The 18,289-nt window shown below is 52.5% G+C and overlaps 4 protein-coding genes across 7 annotated transcripts; 2 read left to right on the forward strand and 2 right to left on the reverse strand.

Moving 5' to 3' along the window:
* Positions 1-97: 97 nt before the first annotated feature.
* Positions 98-3,582, reverse strand: HMPREF1120_04758 (homoaconitase, mitochondrial). The gene is made up of 2 exons (XM_009158896.1): positions 3,199-3,582; positions 98-3,148 (listed from the first exon to the last, which is right to left on the reverse strand). The coding sequence occupies exons 1-2, from the start codon at positions 3,199-3,201 to the stop codon at positions 737-739; spliced, it is 2,415 nt and encodes an 804-aa protein (XP_009157144.1). The 5' UTR covers positions 3,202-3,582; the 3' UTR covers positions 98-736.
* A 15-nt stretch (positions 3,583-3,597) lies between these two features.
* Positions 3,598-6,859, reverse strand: HMPREF1120_04759. 3 transcript variants are annotated; one of them, XM_009158898.1, is made up of 5 exons: positions 6,116-6,859; positions 6,006-6,062; positions 5,849-5,956; positions 5,590-5,793; positions 3,598-5,533 (listed from the first exon to the last, which is right to left on the reverse strand). In XM_009158898.1, the coding sequence occupies exons 1-5, from the start codon at positions 6,195-6,197 to the stop codon at positions 4,797-4,799; spliced, it is 1,188 nt and encodes a 395-aa protein (XP_009157146.1). In that variant the 5' UTR covers positions 6,198-6,859; the 3' UTR covers positions 3,598-4,796. The 3 variants fall into 3 exon arrangements, with proteins under 3 accessions (XP_009157146.1, XP_009157147.1, XP_009157145.1); XM_009158899.1 differs by having other exon boundaries at positions 3,598-5,536; XM_009158897.1 differs by having other exon boundaries at positions 3,598-5,536; positions 5,590-5,799.
* A 3,816-nt stretch (positions 6,860-10,675) lies between these two features.
* HMPREF1120_04760 lies at positions 10,676-15,650 on the forward strand. Of its 2 annotated transcripts, XM_009158901.1 has the most exons (3): positions 10,676-11,101; positions 11,169-12,441; positions 12,495-15,650. In XM_009158901.1, the coding sequence occupies exons 2-3, from the start codon at positions 11,532-11,534 to the stop codon at positions 14,858-14,860; spliced, it is 3,276 nt and encodes a 1,091-aa protein (XP_009157149.1). In that variant the 5' UTR covers positions 10,676-11,101; positions 11,169-11,531; the 3' UTR covers positions 14,861-15,650. The 2 variants fall into 2 exon arrangements, with proteins under 2 accessions (XP_009157149.1, XP_009157148.1); XM_009158900.1 differs by having other exon boundaries at positions 10,676-12,441.
* A 350-nt stretch (positions 15,651-16,000) lies between these two features.
* On the forward strand, positions 16,001-18,284 carry HMPREF1120_04761 (squalene monooxygenase). Its single transcript, XM_009158902.1, has one exon. It carries the CDS (start codon positions 16,408-16,410, stop codon positions 17,932-17,934), a length of 1,527 nt encoding a protein of 508 aa, XP_009157150.1. The 5' UTR covers positions 16,001-16,407; the 3' UTR covers positions 17,935-18,284.
* Positions 18,285-18,289: the final 5 nt, after the last annotated feature.

Below are 18,289 nucleotides of genomic sequence, written 5' to 3' on the forward strand. Positions count from 1 at the left end.
GGAAGCCGCAGCCTCGTCGCCCTCAACCCCGAATATATGTCTAAACCACCCCAGCATCATGGTGTTCCCTAACTCAGGAGACATCAAGGTCTGCCAATCCAGATATGACATCGGTAATTTGGTCATTCACAGTGCGCTTGTTGAGTGTTGTAATGAACAGGGATCTACTGTACTTAAAGTAATAACACATCTAGATGCACAGGTTGTGCTACAACAACTTCTCCATCCATGCGGAAGTCAAGTGCTGTTCCCCGCCCGCTTCACAGGAGCGTGTAGAATTTGCAAATCAAGACCTGACATTCAACACCCTACCGAGCATCATTAAATCCTTGCAAGATGGAACAGTTCTTTTGATCACCTTCCACAGCTGATAGCCGATACCGAAGTTCGAGTGACTAGGCCTTTCCACCTCCACCACATCAATGAGCCCGGAGGGCTACTTGTCTCCATCGTTGGCTTCGTCCATCTTCCCAGTGGTTCTGTCTGCTTTGCGGGTCGCTCCCAGCATATCTGGAGATGGGCGAGATGCTAGCGGGCTCCGCATGCCGGCGCAGACGACGTCAATGCTGATGATGGGGCAATGCCGAATGTTCTCCTTCTCAGATGCCCAGTCTGGGAACTCCCATGCAACACGCAAGGCTGGCGGATGCTAGTAACGGATGTGCTTTTGTTGAGCCGCGGTTAGATGACCCAGCTCCCTTCAAACACCAGATTTTGGATGTCAAGGGAAACGTAATCATGCTGCTCCAATCTCTTTCTGCACCCACTTTTCAAGACCACCTTTGGCAATGATTTCTTGGACATTTGGCGGAAGCTCTCCGACTTTCTCCGTCCATTTTTTCCCGCCTGGTCCTTCGACGACCTCGATCTGTGACTTCTTCACATCCCAAACAAATGTCCAACCAGTTCGACGGGAAAGCTGCTTTTCCTGAGGCTTCGTTGGCGCAGGCGGCGGCGAATCAAGGCTCTGCTGCTCCTCCTTGTTACCAACAGGCTCAGTTATCTGATCAGACGTCGTCGGCTTCGAAGGTTCCGAGAACGTTTCGCGCAGTCGCCTGACCAACTTAGGCACTTCCAAGCCCATCAGGGCGTTATTGATACTGTTTCGCGAAAAGATATTGCCAAAACTGCCCGCAACAACAAGGGGGATCTTCTTGGCCAAGATGGCAGTGGCTGCCTGTTCCCGAGAACTACCGCATCCGAAGTTGAATCCGGCAACCAGGATATCGCCAGGCTTTGCGATCGAAGAGAACTTGGGGTCATAGTTTTCCATGCACACTTCGGCCATCTTTTCAACAGAAACATTGTCTTGGTAGGTGTATTTTCCTGGATAGATGCCATCGGTGTTGATGTTGTCGGCATCACAGAACACAATCTCTCCTTCAACCCGTTCGGGGAAGCCGGGGTAGACTTCGGTGGTGCTTGATGTGGTTTCAGTTGTCTTCTCTGCTCCTCCAAATGTATCCTCAGCCGTTTCAATCATGCTATCCAGCTGGTCGATGATCTTCTGAAAAGCTTCATCCGCTGTGATCATTCGGTCTTCTTCTTTGATGCCGTCGCCTTCACCCCTAACCACTCCAGACCAGCCTTCTGGCCTTTCATACCAACCAGGGCCGCTAATCTTGCCCGTGAGAGCACTAGCTGCCACGACCTCTGGGCTCGCAAGGTAGGCCTTTGCATCAGGACTACCCATACGACCTTTGAAATTTCTGTTCGTCGCACTAATGCCGACCTCGCCAGGCTCAAGCAGTCCCGTGCCTAACCCAATGCAGGGGCCGCAGCCCGCTGGCAGCGTAACGGCTCCTGCCTCGATGAGAGTTTGCCAGTCACCAGCCTCCTCAGCAATTTGTTGTTCCGGCAGGGAGGCCGCTGCAATGTAGAACTGAACACCTTCAGCGATCTTTGGAACTTTGCCGCCGTTCTTCTCAGCGGCGTCCTTGAACACTTTTGCAGCTGCAGCGAGATCGGATGCACGCGAATTGGTGCAAGACACCAAGTAAGCCTTGTTAACCTTAATGTTCTGATCTTCTAGCTCGTTCAGAGGGGTCGCCACCTTCACCGAGTTTGGCCCAGAAACATACGGCGACAAAGTGCTCAGGTCGAGGTAAAGCTGTTTGGCATACTGCGCCCCTTTATCCGCGGTTAACTGGGACTCAAAGAGCTCATCGAGACGGGAATGAGTGAAACGAGGATTTCCCGACCGGCCTTCTGATGAGTCCAAGGCTGACATCGTCGCCTTGGCCCGCAGCCAGCCTCGAAGAACATCATCCATAGGGAACAATCCAGAGAGAGCCCCCCATTCAGTGGTCATATTTGCAATCGTCAACCGGGCATCGACCGGAAGACTTCGCAAGGTCTCTTCGGAGCCAGTGAATTCAATGGCGTGGTTAAGCACATCATCTTTGTCGAACAGTCCACACAGGGCCACGATCACATCTTTTCCGGTCACGCCCTTGGGGAGGATGCCAGTGAACGTAACCTTGGCCACCGGAGGGATCTGCCACCATGTGCGGCCAGTGGCCCAAATACTGGCTGCATCCGTCCTGACCACAGGGGTGCCCAGGCAGCCGATGCCGCCGTACATGTTGGTGTGGCTGTCACTTGCAACCACCAGGGTCCCAGGCCACGCATATCCTTCCTCAACCATGATCTGATGCCCAATACCCCGTCCAGCAGGGTAGAAGTCCACTCCATGTTTCTTCGCAAATTCCTCAATTTGTCTGTACTTCTTCAAGTTCCTTTCTGACTTGTTCTGCACATCGTGGTCCAGCGTGCAGACAACCTGCTTAGGGTCCTTCAACTTCGTCGCGCCTATCGACATGAACTTCAAAGCAACCGGCCATGAGTTATCGTGTGTCATGCAATGATGCGGAGCTATTGTGACATAGTCGCCCGACCTCACATATTTGTCTTTTGCCAATCCTACCGCATATTGCTGGACGATCTTCTCCGTAAGAGTCTGGGGGACTTTGGGAGAGGTCTTCATCGATGTCAAGATGGCGGCGGCATTGGGATCTTCGAGTTGAGCGTGGAAAACTTCTTGAAATCGTTTCACGCTATCGCCGAAACTGCGACACTGTCGCCATTGTAGCCGGGAGGAGAGCCCGGTTGCGCGAAAGGCAAATGGGGCAGAAGCCCTCTGACACCACTAAATACATGATCAGCACATTGTCCATCTACAAATTGTTTGAGACATACCATTCTGCGAACGTATGCGAAGGTCGATCAATGAATTTCAGACTGCAAAGAATACTCGAAATTGTGACTCCGCCAACATGTCGCTGCTAAAAGCAAACGGTGGTGGCAAGTCGAGTAGCCGCTGTGGAGAAGACAAGGGCCGCCCAGTTCAAACAACAGCAAACTCTCTATCTGCCAGAAGATACCATGGACGTGCAGTGTACATTATTAGGTATGGAGAATGCGCAGCCGCGGAAACAAATATCTTTATGATGCGAATTACTACTGCCGAGCTCCTATTGGAGGAATCTCATCTCAATGGCAAAGCGCCGCCTAAAATTTTCTGGGGGATCAGGACGAGGTCCTGGTTCGATACTGGTACCTCCGATCTCGCCATCACGTGCTGAGAACGTGACTAATTCCAAACTCGGCAAGGCTGCACTGTAGCCTTGCCTGAATACCGCGTGTCTCGACACTTCTGTTCCAGAAGATCTGGACCAAACATCTTTTTATGTTGCGTATCTTTACACTCTCCGAGGTGACCCGCAGCGGATATTTTCATCTCTCTGTAGAATTCTGGCAATTTGGCTCCCTGTCCATGTCCTAGGCAGAGCAACGCAGGACGCTGGCCCTCTTTGCTCTTCGCAAAGTTGACGGTCTTGTTTAGTATACTGACCAGGACTCTTGTAGAGCGGCATACAACGAGGGTAATTAGGACCGCCTACAAGATATATAAGTCTCGAATGAGAAGAAAGGGATGCTCGAGAGAGCAGAGGCGATGGTCAGACTGGGGTTCTCCAGGTGAGTGCAACACCAGTCAGCATCGTAACAACACCGTTGTCGTCCATTTCAATCCTTTGGTATTCCCTTCGGACGTCAACGATGTTCTTCTCTACGTCGACTTTCCCCGGACCAGATCGACCATAGACAAATTCATCAATATAGATCCTACCCCAATCTCTGACTCAACCCAGAGCGACCAAACAGTCAGGAAAGTATGCGAGAACGACGACCCCTTCGAACTTGCCGGACCAACAGCTGTACCAAACCCTGCCCCCACCCTGCCTTGAGTGATGAAAACCGCACAGGGCAACAGATACTCGAAAGACAAATAAAAACCGGTCGGACGGAATGCTTCAAAATCCCACAACGCCATGCTTCGCAAGGACCATGTCGTATCAGCCACAAGACCCATAGCCATGCCCGCGCGAGCAGCCAACAACCAAAGACAAACAATCACATATGGCCCAGCTCTTTTGTCGATTCCTCCTTAAACGCACTGCTTCCATTCGCCAACAAATCCTGGCAATGCTTCCCGAGTGATCGCAAACCAGGTGCCTCCAATAAATAGCAGCTTTGACTTTTTTGACGTTCGCCGACCCGACTCCCGGTGCATCAGTTCTGAGCACCCCATATCCCAGCAGGACGATGAACGCTACAGCTCCAATCCATCCCTCTCCACGAGAACGCTATGCAAGAGCATCGAATGACAACATGCATTTCCCACGTCAAGACCCCACCCTTTCCCATGTCCTGTACACCGAAGGTATGCCGAAAAGACAACACAACTCCGGGTATACGAAAACACATCAAGTCATCTTCATATCTTCATGGCTCAATTAACCCCAGACAGAAGTAGTCCCAATTTTGTTGGAACCCCAAACGCCACTTCCGGTGCCCCAGGCCCCCGAACCAGGGTTCGAAGAAGATTCCTTTGTCGCATTGGACGCAGGCGCCGCAGAATTTACTCGATCAGCATTCTGATCACTTGGGCCAAAGCCATACCCCAAGGCCGGAGGTAGGGGCGAAGTGGTTCGTTTGTTAAGCGTCTGGCTTGTCGCTTGCTGGGCGTTAGGACGGCTGCCAATAGGCCCCATACCACTGTTGACCGGCGCCGTGGTGGACTTGGACATATGGCGAGCATGAGACGAATCGTCCCCAGAAGGCGGAGTTGGAGCCTGGCCAGATGAATGAATGGAGGCATCCAAATTACCAAAACCAGACGACCCCTGTGTCGAAGGCGATGACGCCTTCTCTATGCGAGCACCATCTGGGCCTGACCCAGCCCCTTGCACATTGCTTTCGCCCTGTTGAGCCTGACCAGTGACACCAAAATGATCGCCTCCAAGTGGCGAGGGACCTCGAACAGCCCCTCCGGGAGCGGGATGAACAGTGGCTCCCGGATCTCTGTTGGCGGCATCCTCGCTCGTAAACGGAATTTGGTTTACAAAGGCTCCGGCCTCGCCGTACAAAGCACGATGCTGACGAGCAATCAACTCACGGCGCTCCTCCTCACTCATGTTGTTTGGGCTCATCGAACGATCGGATTTGTTGGAAGACATCTCTGCCAATAAACCTTCTGATAAATCAGTCATGGGGCAGTAGCTCCAGTGTATCAACCCAGGGGCTTACTTCGGTTATATTGTTGTTCTTGATGATAGTTGCGTAGCTCGCGTTCACGCTGAGCCGCCATCCGCCGTTTCGCTTGCATCATCTGATCAGCATCTGGCTGTCGTCCTTGATGCCTTTGCGATGCGTAAAAATTTTGAAGGTTGGCGCCGGGATGCGGTCGAGAGGGATCAAAGTCACCATGACGGCCGCCGTACATTCGAGGCCCTTTCACTGCTAGGTCAGCCTTGGTAAAGCAAGCACGTGGGTGGACGACACGTACCAAAGTCTACTCCAGGTCGTCCGGCCGGCATCGACATTGGCGACGGTCGGGGACCCGGAGTATAGAACTTGCCGCTCTTGACAAGGTTGTCCATGGCTCTATCTACCTCTACACACAATCAATAGCCGCGCTAGGAACCACTGCGCGAGGATCAAACCTTCGAATTGAGTGGCGAAGGCATTGCTGTCTTCGCGTTGTGATGTCGAACTTGCGCCTGACAAAAGGTCAGTCTCTTCAGGCTAATTCTTCCCTGCAGTGCGAACTAACCTGAGCGCGACGGCGGCGGGGGTTGTTCCCAAGACGCCTGCCTGGCAGGAGCTTGCCATCCTTGTGGTTCGTAAAACGACATCGTCCGCCAACAAATTTCGCGAGAGGATTCGACCGTGGAAGATGGCGGACGCGAGGGAGGAGGAAATTGCTACTTGCGAAAAAGCGCAGGCTGTATCGGCAACGCCTGGACTGGCCACACAACAAATTCTGTGAGTCTGCTGCGCTTTAACAACCACGAACGATGACTGGCGGACACGACTGGCTAGAAGATGGCGGAAGGGAAGCACCGAGTTTGGGTGGGAGAGGGGGTGGACATGTGGTGGTATGTATCGTCTGGGTTGGGTTGGCTTTGGAGTGAAGTTTTGAGTGGGGAGAAGGCCTTTTTTTTTAGGATCGGCCGGGCGTGAGCCAATGGTGGACTCTGAACAAATCGGCCGACTTGCCCGAGGCAACAAGGCACCACGGGGCAAAGAAGCGATGTTATGGAGGTCGACTTACGAAGATGGACCGGACACAGCAGCTGGTACTAGTAAACGGACAGAACACGGAAGCTGAGATGGAAGAACTGCCGCCGACGGGAGCGGAATGCACAGAACTCGAGGCGGCGGAAAATATCTGGGTGCAATGGGGAGAGGTATTCCCACCGGTTTACCAGGCGAGACTGTACTAATAAAGCCCTATAATTAATTATACTGTACTGTCCTTGCTGATCGCAGTTCGTGCAGTGGGAGTAGGAAATTTGAAGCTGAAGAGAGTGAAAGTGGCCGAGTGTCGAGTTAGCGATGGTCCCAACTCTCCCACAAGGCGCGATGGGGACCTTCCAGGCGGTCCAGGTCATTTTTGGCTCCAATCCATCCCCGGGGGAGCCTCCCTAGCCACAACCACAAACTGCAACCACAAATGCATCGTGCCACGACCAGACAGCGGGCGCAGGTACACGCTGCCGACACCACTACTAGCAACCTGATTCTCACCTACTACTAAGTGTCTGTCTCTCTCCTAATCGGTCCTCGGTCTTTGTAACTACTACTACACAGCTTGCATCCGCGGACGCTCCCTCTCTCCCCCTGAAAGGTTTCACTACATCGCCGTTGCAGAATGCTCATGCGGACTGCAGAAAGAGTCGTGGGGGAAAGGTACCACCATGCCGGCTTTTCTTCTCGAGCCTAGCGACGACCGTCGAGCTGCTAGTATGCAAAGCGCCGTTCCTTTTAGGCACAAGACTGCAGCGGGCCATCACACTACGCTCCACCACGCCCCTATCAAAGCTGAGTCCTGGTTATGCCAAGTTTGGAGAACCCTCATCTACCGTCCGGCAGGATCTGCTACGTGCTGCATCTTCGGCCCCTCGATAAGGGCAAACCCTAGGACGGTCATACCAGGCAGGACTAGATGCCAGTATAGTACGTCTGCTTGCCGTCCAACTCTGTAGGTGACTACAGAAGTGAAGATATACTAATTAGTATACCTTGCATCTACCCGTCCCGAGGGCGGCGCCAGCACTTGAGCATGGCACCAATAAGCGTAACAGAATCAGCGGGCAACAGCAATTTTAGTGGAGATGGTAGTGGACAAGCGGGTATCGTTCGCGTCCTTTGAGGTGGGGGATTCGAGATGAAGGATTCTTTTTACTATGTTCAGTACCAATCTCCCTCGTTCCGATGCCATGCGATCTTTGACCATCGTGGAGGCACAAGCACATCTCCTCTTCTACGCCGTCTGTTGGCTTTACGGAGCTGACCGACCGCTTGAGCTTGTGACGATCGATTTCCGCATAACCTGAGAATGAGTACCATGCCGCATTCGAATGCCACCCCGACACAATTTGGGTTGTATGTAGTGCGTGATCCAGATTGGCCGAAGCCCTAAAGTGTACTTCGTACAAGGGTCTTATTATTCCCCGACTTCAAGAAATCAAGAGGAACGCTTCGAGGACAGCCTTGTATTTTCGAGATGCTCTACGAACAGTTTAGCTGCGCGCCGGAGGATCTTCCCGGCTCCTCGGACTTCAGCATGCCCTTCTACTGGGATGCGGAGGACGAAAATCACGCCCAAACGCCATGGGGCACATACATAGCCTCAAGGGCCCTCGCATCACGCTACAGCGGGGAGTGCAGTGTGCCAACAATGGGGAACATGTTAACTGGTGCTCAGATTCTGCACTTATTAACCATCGCAGCTCGAATGGCAGCTGTAGGCCAATGACTGAGCACCTGCAGTCGAGCTGACCGAAGTCGGCTGTCGCACAGAAGCAATTTCCTTCCTCCCAGTTACACAAGAAACTGGGCTCCTCAAAACCAACGAAGTGCAAGCAAGCGCTTTATTAGATCCCCCTGAAGTCACTACTAATTTAGATATCACTGGGCGGCCTGGGCTGGGCTATCTGCATCTGATCACCAAATTTCGGTCGGCTCCACAAACTTAGGTATGTCCGAGTTCTGCAGAGCGCGTCCTGGTTGTTTCGTACAGGATGATTCATGTGTGATGAACAGCGGCTGAGCCGAAGGGAAGTTCTAGTAAGTTAGGGCGTCCTGCCCGTTGCCTACTACTAAACAGCCATACCACCCAGAGAACACTGCCGTTGGCTATTGGTCGCTCATTAGCCTGATATACGTTGCAGCGGGGAGCTATCTGACGGTGGGTGCGACGGAAAGCGGTGCAGGGTTCGCTAGTTCTTTTAGCTCCCTATCAATGTTCAAGAAGAGCCTTCGAGCGGTTGTTGATCTATATTCGAATATGTACACTATATTCGAATATGTACAATGTATACCGCCTTCACTTACCCAATCCTGGACTGTTCGGGTTTGGGATGGTTGGACATTGTTTTGGCAGACACAGTCCACATCACACCTTGTCCGGCTGGCCACCTGGCTTACCTTTCAGTGTCTGAAGGCGCAAAGTGGTTCCGGTACGCCAAAGTGAGATGCCGGATAATAATATATACCTATCAAGGGCTAACAGAGAGGTTTGACTGGTGTATCAGACTCGAGACTTGACAGCGAGGGGCCACCGCTGCGGGACAGTCAAGGCTGGATGTCATTTTCAAGGCTTGATCCATTTTTAAACCCCAGTCCATTTATTAGTAGTTGTGCGAAGGGGTCATACTAGTATAGTGCCCGTCTAAAATTGGCACCCACACGCTGCCTCCCTGGCCGAGGACGTCCCTGGACGTACACAGTATCTGCACCATAAGACGGAAAGTTGAGGAGCTCGAAGCCGAGCTTGCCTTGAGCACACTGGAGCTGATATTCCTTCTGGGCCGTGTGGCTGGCATGATTACGGGAGACGAAGCTGTTCGTGTCCATACTACCACCTTACCTGGTAGCCTTGTTGGTCTCAACTTGATGGGAATTACCTTAGGTAGGTACAAGTGCTAGTAGTACCTAGGTAGTCTTGAAGCACGAAGGTAATTAAGGCGATTTGGCAGCGACGTCGGCGGCGGCCACCAAAGTCTAAAAGGATGCGAAACACGTTCCTGAACGAAAATTGGCACGCCAAGGCAATTTGACAGGTACTACACGTGTACGCGGGCGCGTTGTGGCCCTGGCGGTGTAGTCTTCCACATCCAGGTAAGCTGTACCTACCTAGGTATATATCCTATTAACGAGCAGAGGACCCTAGGCCTGGAATCATCTTCACAACTACTTATAAAGCGCAGGCTGACAAAGAGGCGGCCGAGCACATGGAGCAGCTGTCTACACTGCACCCAGTAAGAATGTGAGGGTCCCTGGCAAGTGTAATGGAATTGGAGTGGCTTTGGCATCCTAATCCTGCAAACGTACCTGTAGCTGGGCTAGGAGAAAGGTGCAGTCTGTTGTAAGCAGTCCAGTCATAGGCCTAAAAACCTTCCTAGTAAGAAGATGGTCTCGTAAGCTGGAGGTGAGCCGACAACAGCCATTGCGGCGACCTATCAATTACCTAGGTAGGTATGATAAGGTATGCACCGTTCAACCTGAGGCGGTGACTAGAAGCATGCACTCAGTGTTGCAATTTGAGTGCTGCTTGTCGACCCTGCCAGTCTCGGTCCTCTGCTTCTGAAATAGTTGACACGTTCATGGATGACGCTTTTGGCAATGGAATTGGCAAAGAGTGCGTACTCGCTACTAGGTACCACAGCACCAGACAGTTGCACCTTTCATAGACGCATTTCACCACCTGCCCCTGGCTGGATTTTTGGGGATAGGGCGATGTCCGTACAACGTACGGGGTACCATGTAATCAAGGGCAGGACAACGAGGGTCTATTACTACTACTACCTCGTTCATCACCTACCAGGTACCTGACTAGTTATAGGTATTGACCATGTACTAGTAGTACTTGGGCAATACAGGTTCCGCCCAAGCAAATGAACCAGATGTCGGTAAGGTAAGGTAGGGAGTGAAAGAACTTAGAGCGGACGTGCTGGGCATCACCCCCACTATTCTGGCTGCAGTAATAATACCGGTAAGGTACAAAAACCGGTAAGGTACAAAATTGGGTACTGTACAACACAAAGGGTACTGGTACCAGGTGGTCCTGCTTAGGGACTTAGAGGGCTAAGGAGGTTAGGCTATCACTGGCCACTAACCGTTCAAGTTTATTGTGCCGTATACTATCCCACTAATCCTTAACCCACCACTGCATTGGCAGCGCACCCAGCAGTAACATGCTGCCGCTACTACCGTTACCGCGACCGCAGCCTCCGTCCTTGTCCTCATCGTGGCAGCCAGGAACAAGCGAGGATTGACTGTTGCAGACTGCACCTCGACACCATTCTCACCTCCCACGACAGCTCCTCTGTCCACCACCTCACCTTGTCTATTCAGCTCATCCCTCCTACCGACACGCGTCTAGCTGACTATTCTGCTTCTACTCGCATCCTCATTCCTGTATATCGCCAAATTCGATCCATATTCTCCCTTCCGTCGCCCGAGTCGCCCCCCTTCGAGGAGAGCAATTTCACCAGCCTCAATCCAATTGTGACTCTATCCGCAACTGGCTCTTGTATGCTATTGCCCGAGAAGAGTTCGAAGTAACCTGTCCCGACGTCCAGCTCACTTGTGTCGGGCAGCCTCCCCGGTCAACGGTCACTTCTCGCCGCCCTTCTGAGGGCTTACTCTGATCATTCGAGGAATCGGTCTATACCGCGCCTACGGCCATTGGCCCAATCGCCTCAGACGTTGTCGGCTACGTTTCGCGCGTCCTACCTCTCGAACGCTTCGTGGCCAGTGTCGCTCCAGACTGCTTATTACGACCGCTCCCTGTCTTCCAAGACCCTGCTTCGCATCTGGCGGCCGAGCCCGCTACTTTGGGCATTCTGCCTGTCGCGAGCCCCTACATTGGACTGGAGAGAATACAATAAATTTCCTCATATCGGGTCCAACCACTCAAGTGTATTGGTGGAACTTCGGTCCAGCCGCCGCTGGGCAGTCGAATGACTTGTCGAACGCCGAAAGATGGTGGTAAGAGTGTTCCAACACCGATGACCATGTCATATACTGCGGCTGCTGCGTCGGAGATGGAGGCAAAGTCGCCGACCACGGCGCAGTCCTCTGGAGTAAAGGGTACAGCGCAGCAGCCCTCGCTTTCAAAATCAATTCCCTCCCCTTCCTCTCCCGATTCGCAAAAGCCGCCGTCTGTGGAGAAAAGTGCGTCCCCCGTGACAGAAGCTGCGAAGACCGGTTCGCCTCTCTCAGATCCCACGGACAAGAGTCGGACATCCTCCGTCGGGCGGAAACAGTATGGAGGCTGTAAATATGAAACTGGAATGGCCAGAGCGAGACGACGCGTCCCGTACTCTCTTGGTCCTGATCCGCTGGAAAAGGTCAAATCAAATCTGAAAACGCGCCTGACCCACGAGGAGGATGAAAAGCTTACGGCAGATATGCAAAAGCTCTACGAGACACTACAACCAACCGCTGAAAGTGAACAACGTAGGTCACAATTCATCAACAAGCTAGACAAGATCCTTCGGGAAAGATGGCCCACTTCCGCGATTAATGTCAACGTTTTTGGCTCAACGGGGAACAACCTCGGCACCTCCGATTCAGATGTTGATGTCTGCATAACTACTGACTGCAAAGAAATGGAGCATGTTTGCTCTATTGCCGATCTATTGGCGAAACATGGAATGGAGAGGGTTGTATGTGTTTCCAGCGCCAAAGTCCCTATTGTGAAGATCTGGGATCCCGAACTGCAAGTCGCCTGTGACATCAACGTCAACAATCCTCTCGCTTTGGAAAACACCGAACTTGTCCGGACCTATGTCAGCATCGACAGTCGGGTCAGGCCTCTCGCCATGATCATCAAATACTGGGCTAAGCGCAGGATATTAAATGACGCTGGTATGACCCTCTGCCCTTCCCACAATGTCACTTGATACTGATAACTTTCGAAGCTCTTGGAGGCACCCTAAGCTCCTACACGTGGATATGTTTGGCGTTGAATTTTCTTCAGACCAGAGATCCCCCAATCTTACCAACTTTGCAACAGCAACCTCATCTAGAACCCAAGTTCCTGGCAGGTGTGAACGTATCCTTCGATCGTGACGTTGACGCATACAGGGGTTTTGGAGCCCGGAATAAGTCTTCGCTTGGCGAGCTTTTGTTTCATTTCTTCCGCTACTATGGACACGAGCTTGATTTTGAACAAAGTGTGGTATCAGTCCGTCTAGGCCGAGTTACGACGAAGGTTGAGAAATCCTGGCATTTGCTCCAGGACAATCGTCTGTGCGTCGAGGAGCCGTTCAATATATCTCGGAATCTTGCCAACACCGCGGACGACACTTCGATGCGCGGCATCCACATGGAATTGCGTAGAGCATATGACTTGATAGGAGAAGGGAAGCTTGAGGAATGTTGCGAGCAGTTCGTGTACCCGGCCGAAGAGCTCAAACCGTCTGAGCATTTTGTCCCTCCGTCTGCCAGGCCGGTCATCCCTCAGCCTCCTCCGCAGGCACCAGTACAGACGTCTCGAGCAGGGCGAACTGGAGCGCGTGGAGGAAAGCATGCGAATAACACAAATCGCAATAGCAGTGGTCGACGTTCGTCGAATCCTACTGGCAGGAACCCGGGCTACCTACGCAATCTGCCGTTTCAGATGACGACTCAGGAACTACAACTGCAAGCTCAGCATCAACAGCATCTGCTGCATGACCAGCTCTTCCAACAGTACCAATATTTGCAATTGCAGGAGCAGGAGCTGCGGATGCAATTACACCAACAGAATCTTCGGCAAAGAGGATTGTTGGCATCTGCCTACCAACAACAACAGGGTTATGCACACTTTGCCTCACAGGACGACAGCACCGAGCCTGGTACCAATGCACAGACCAATGGGATCAGCCGAGCTCCTCTGTCTGCACCCTTGCACCAACATCGCTTTCCTCCTTTCTCGCCTTACTTAGCGTCTTCTCGTACCAGTCAAGGTGTTTCGACAAACCCGTCATCCCCGCGGCTTAATTCTGTGATACCGGATACCCGCAGATATTCGCGACGGACCTCGGTGACGCAGTCATCCCCGGGAGCCTCGCTGCGGGCACAATCCCAACCTGCTCGGCCAATTCCGGTTTCCTCCCTCGGGCAGATGCAATCGAGGTTCGACGTTCCTGGCATACAAGACGCTTCCATGGGCCGCCGGTCTTCTGCATCGTCGAGTTCACAGGAACACACTTCCAGCTACCATGAAAATGGCCTTGGAATATCTGGTACTCCATATGACCCGATGCGAAGACCGGGAGAGTATATCGGATACTATGTCGGGCAGTCTCCGTCCTTATCGGCCTACAATCAAAGCACAACAATCTCTCCAATTCCTTCACATGTAGGGTTAGCCATCCAGAATGGGGGCTTGTCGCCCCAGCTGGCTCTGGCGGCGACGCGCTCTTCTGGGATAAATCAGACACCTCCACCGCGGGCAGTCTCGGCAGTCATCTCTGAGAATCAACCAGTCTCGGACCCGGATCGCAAGATTTCCGAGGGTGGTAATACTGAAACTTTGCCGCCCAAGCCGAGGTCGGGTCCTTTGATCGTGGATGGGTCAGTCAACTCACCGAGGCGTCGGCAGACGACACTGATGAACGGTGAGCCCGAGGGCCATGTCAACTACAGCGCTTCGACCTCAGAAGATCTGGCTTTCGATACCCCTTCTAGCTCTGACGAGCAATCACTGCCAGATACTCTGGAGTTCGACAGTCGGGAGAAGAGTCCGTCCAGCAGTCCAAGTACTGCCCGGAAGGAAGGTCCTCTGGCGCCAGGAATTCAAGAACATGCATATGGCCACATACCTCTCAGGCCCGTGGCACGCGGGCCCACTGAAGAGTTGCACATTAATGGCACAAAATCTGCACCCTCTGTGGGGCTGAACGGCTTGGGGGTTGTGGCCGGTGCTGGGAGCAGGGCTTGGTCGCTAGACCGTCAACTTTCTTCAGTCGAAGAAGTTCAGTCCCCATCTCCTCGGTTGGAGGAGTTCACGGCGGAATGTCAACCTCCTGAGAATGGAAGCAGGCATTCGAAATTGGAGACTACGCATGGTGGAGGAAAGGGGGAATCAATGCCCTTGCTTTCACGAGCGAACGGCTCTGTAGAGGCGTCTGCAGCAATGACAGATCCTTCGGTCGCTGCAACCTCGACAAACGGCTGGCAAACACAAAGGAAGAAGAGGAAGAACAAGAGGCCGGAAAAGTCAGAGAATGACCCGCAGGCCTTGAACATCTCTGGCGGGGAGTCACTGCCAGCCGATGAGTCCCTACGAAAAGGCGGCTAGGGGCTCCTTTGCGGATGTTCATAGCCACATACCCAACCTGCGGAAGACATGGCGTACGCCGCCTTTTCAAGGCTCGAATGCCTGCATGTTCCAAGTCGGGTTTCGTTCGACGCGCGCTCTTTGGCCTCTCGAGAGAGACTTCATGGTATCAACAGCAGCATCTATTCATTAATATTTTTGGGTTATGCATTGACCAAATGTTTTGGCGTTGTCAGTCTAGAAAAAGTCGAAGCCTTCCAGGCAACCATGAGCAAGAAATGAGCTTGCAGGCGTTGGTCTTGTTATTGCAACGGAGCTTGGCATTGCCAACGGTGCCTATTTCTACATATGCGCCGTCATTACGGAATGATGCATCAACCGTCAAGAGTCTGAGCAGACGGATATAGGCCCTCCAATGGTGTTGGGCATAGCAGCCTATACCCGAACGGGAGTCTTATGACGTCGTCGGGAACGCGCGCGCAAACGATTACGAGGTGGCATTGAAAAAGAGGTTGGCAGCTGGCATGGGTTTGATAAATTGAGGTTTTCATAGAAAAGAGATTCACAAAGGGGGGACGTTGTGTAAGATGGATGCAACGACCTTGTTGTAAAGCTACGAACGAGTACAAGCGAAGAAAATGGATGAAACAAAGGGGTGAGCTGTCTGTCCCAGGCGAGGACACATTGGAGCGTACATCAACAGATTGATCCGAGAGAATGTGACCATTATTAACGAGGAGTGTTTCTGCTGAGTCGTGGTTGTAGATATACAACATTGTACACATGGTTGCGGCCATGCTGCCCAAGGTCAACTGGTGTGAAGCTTGAAGTCTGTAGACAATGGTTGTAGAGCGCTAGTAGTAGAGTGCTGATGCTGGATACATTGCAGTCTATGGTAAGGGGAAAACTGCATTGCCTTTGTAACCCTGCCGACAAGGCTGCAAGTATGCAAAATACTAGTACCTTGGGACTTTCAGGGGCACGAGGCTGAAGCGAGGGCTAAGGCCGACGCGATGCCTAATGAGGCTGGCGCCGACGCGATGAGGAGCCTAACGGTTCTAGCGATGCACTAAATCTACAATGTACACTAAGGCCGCTTACTAGCGCCAAACTTTTTATTTCTGCTGGCTCGTACGATTCGGGAAACGAGGCCCTGTCAAAGACTGCTTATACGCATCATCTCATTGTCAGCCCGGAGCGATCTGTTGTTCGACGGCCAAACAAAACAGTTTGATTGGTGCATAAGCCTGTGAGAACGGGTGTTGCGCTCACCTAAGACGACAAGATAAGATATTCTCACTCAACACAATCACATCCGATCCATCCTCGAGTCTGACCTCCACCCTTGCGAAAGTCGAGTTCGCTCGCAGTCCTACTATTCCATCACACCACGTCTCAGGCCACGACAATCCTCAACCTCTCCTTTCGCCTTGACCGCGTATATCTTTTGTGTTAAACTCGACTTTTGGCCACCATCGCCCTACCACCTACCGCCTTATGCCTCGATAGGCCTTGCCACATCGTCAGCCATCGCCGAGTTTGTTTGACCCAAGGCCTCCCTTCCAACCATGCCTCTCATACTCGATTCGTCGTCCTTAGAGTCATCCAGCGATCGGGAACAGGATGTTCTAGAAGAGCGGCGGAGACTGCATCATGAAGGCGACGTCGTTATCGTCGGCGCAGGCGTCCTGGGTTGCGCATTGGCAGTGGCGATGGCAAACCAAGGGCGCAGCGTGATACTGCTAGAGAAGTCGTTGAAAGAACCGGACCGCATTGTAGGGGAGCTGTTGCAACCCGGAGGGTACGAAGCATTGACCAAATTGGGGTTGCGACATACATTGGAGGGAATCGACGCGATCCCCGTCAAGGGCTACACTGTCTTATATTTCAATGAGTCGGTAGCCATCCCGTATCCCGCCAGTGCCAGTGGCGGGGGGGAGACACGACGTCTAGACACAGAGAGGTCAGAGAAATCAGAAAAATCAGAAATGTTGCCTCCTGAGGCCCCGGAAGGACGGTCATTCCACCATGGGCGATTCATTTCCAAGCTACGAGCCGCCGCAATGGCGCATCGCAACATCTCGGTCTTTGAAACCGAGGCGACCTCATTGATCACGTCGACACATACGCATCTGATTCTGGGTGTGGAGTCCTTGACCAACAAAACGCAAAAAGATTACTACTTCGGTTCGTTGACCGTAGTGTGTGACGGGTATGCGTCGAAATTCCGCAAGTCGTACATCCCTCGCACGCCGCAGGTCAAGTCCAAGTTCTGGGGCATGGAACTGATCGACTGCCCCTTGCCGACGCCTCAACACGGCATCGTGGTGCTGGGCCAAAATTCACCAGTCCTACTCTATCAGATCGGGACGCACGAGACCCGTGTCCTGGTCGACGTACCTGAGGGTTTGCCATCGACCTCGCCTGCCAACGGCGGGATCAAGGGTCACCTGGAGAAAGTGGTTCTGCCGTCCTTGCCTGCCATGGTCCAGCCATCATTCCGAGCCGCGCTGGAAAAGGGTACCGGGCTTCGCAGCATGCCCAACTCGTTCCTGCCGCCTACCATGAATCGAACTCCTGGACTGGCCATCCTCGGGGACGCCATGAACATGCGCCACCCCTTGACCGGCGGCGGCATGTCGGTCGCCCTGAGCGATGTCGTTTTGTTATCGGAACTGCTGGCCCCGGAAAAGGTACCCGACCTGGTAGATACCAAGCAGGTTCTCGAGCAGTTTCGGGTGTTTCATTGGCGCAGGAAGGCCTTGACCTCCGTCATCAACATCCTCGCAATGGCCCTGTATTCTTTATTTGCCGCAGACGATTGGCAGTTGAAGTATCTCCAAAAAGGCTGTTTTCGATACTTCCAGCGCGGTGGCAAGTGTATCGAAGAACCGGTCGGCTTGTTGGGAGCCCTGATCCAGCGGCCCTTTGTGCTGTTTTATCACTTCTTCAGCGTGGCGTTGTGGAGTATTTGGATCTTGTTCAAAGAAAACGGCTTGTTTCTGCTGCCTTTGAGCATTGTCCAGGGTATCCTGGTGTTTTGGAAGGCTTGTGTCGTCATCTTCCCGTATATATTTGCCGAACTGAGGATTTGAGGTCCGCAGCGAGCTTTGTCTACAGAGATGTACGAACATTGGTATAAAAAATAAGAAGGATTGGTCGTTCCTACAAAGGGTGTACGGAGTCATCATTGGACCTGGTTGTAAGCGAGGATTCGGCAATGGGGTGCAATATGGGATTTGAATAAGTTAATATTCGTCAGAACAGCGCAGAAGAGAAATAGTACGGCTGGCGCACCCAGCAAATGTGTGTCTTGTAGAGCGTGATTTGCTGTGCAGGTCATTATCGATATCTAGACTGGTGGTGTCTATCTTGTTCTGCTGGAACTGATCTTCGTCATCTCTCGTAGGCAGGACTACTATTACCTTACAATTGTTGCAATACCTTTCC

Source organism: Exophiala dermatitidis, assembly GCF_000230625.1.
Source record: "Exophiala dermatitidis NIH/UT8656 unplaced genomic scaffold supercont1.4, whole genome shotgun sequence".
Classification (NCBI taxonomy): Eukaryota; Fungi; Ascomycota; class Eurotiomycetes; order Chaetothyriales; family Herpotrichiellaceae; genus Exophiala; species Exophiala dermatitidis.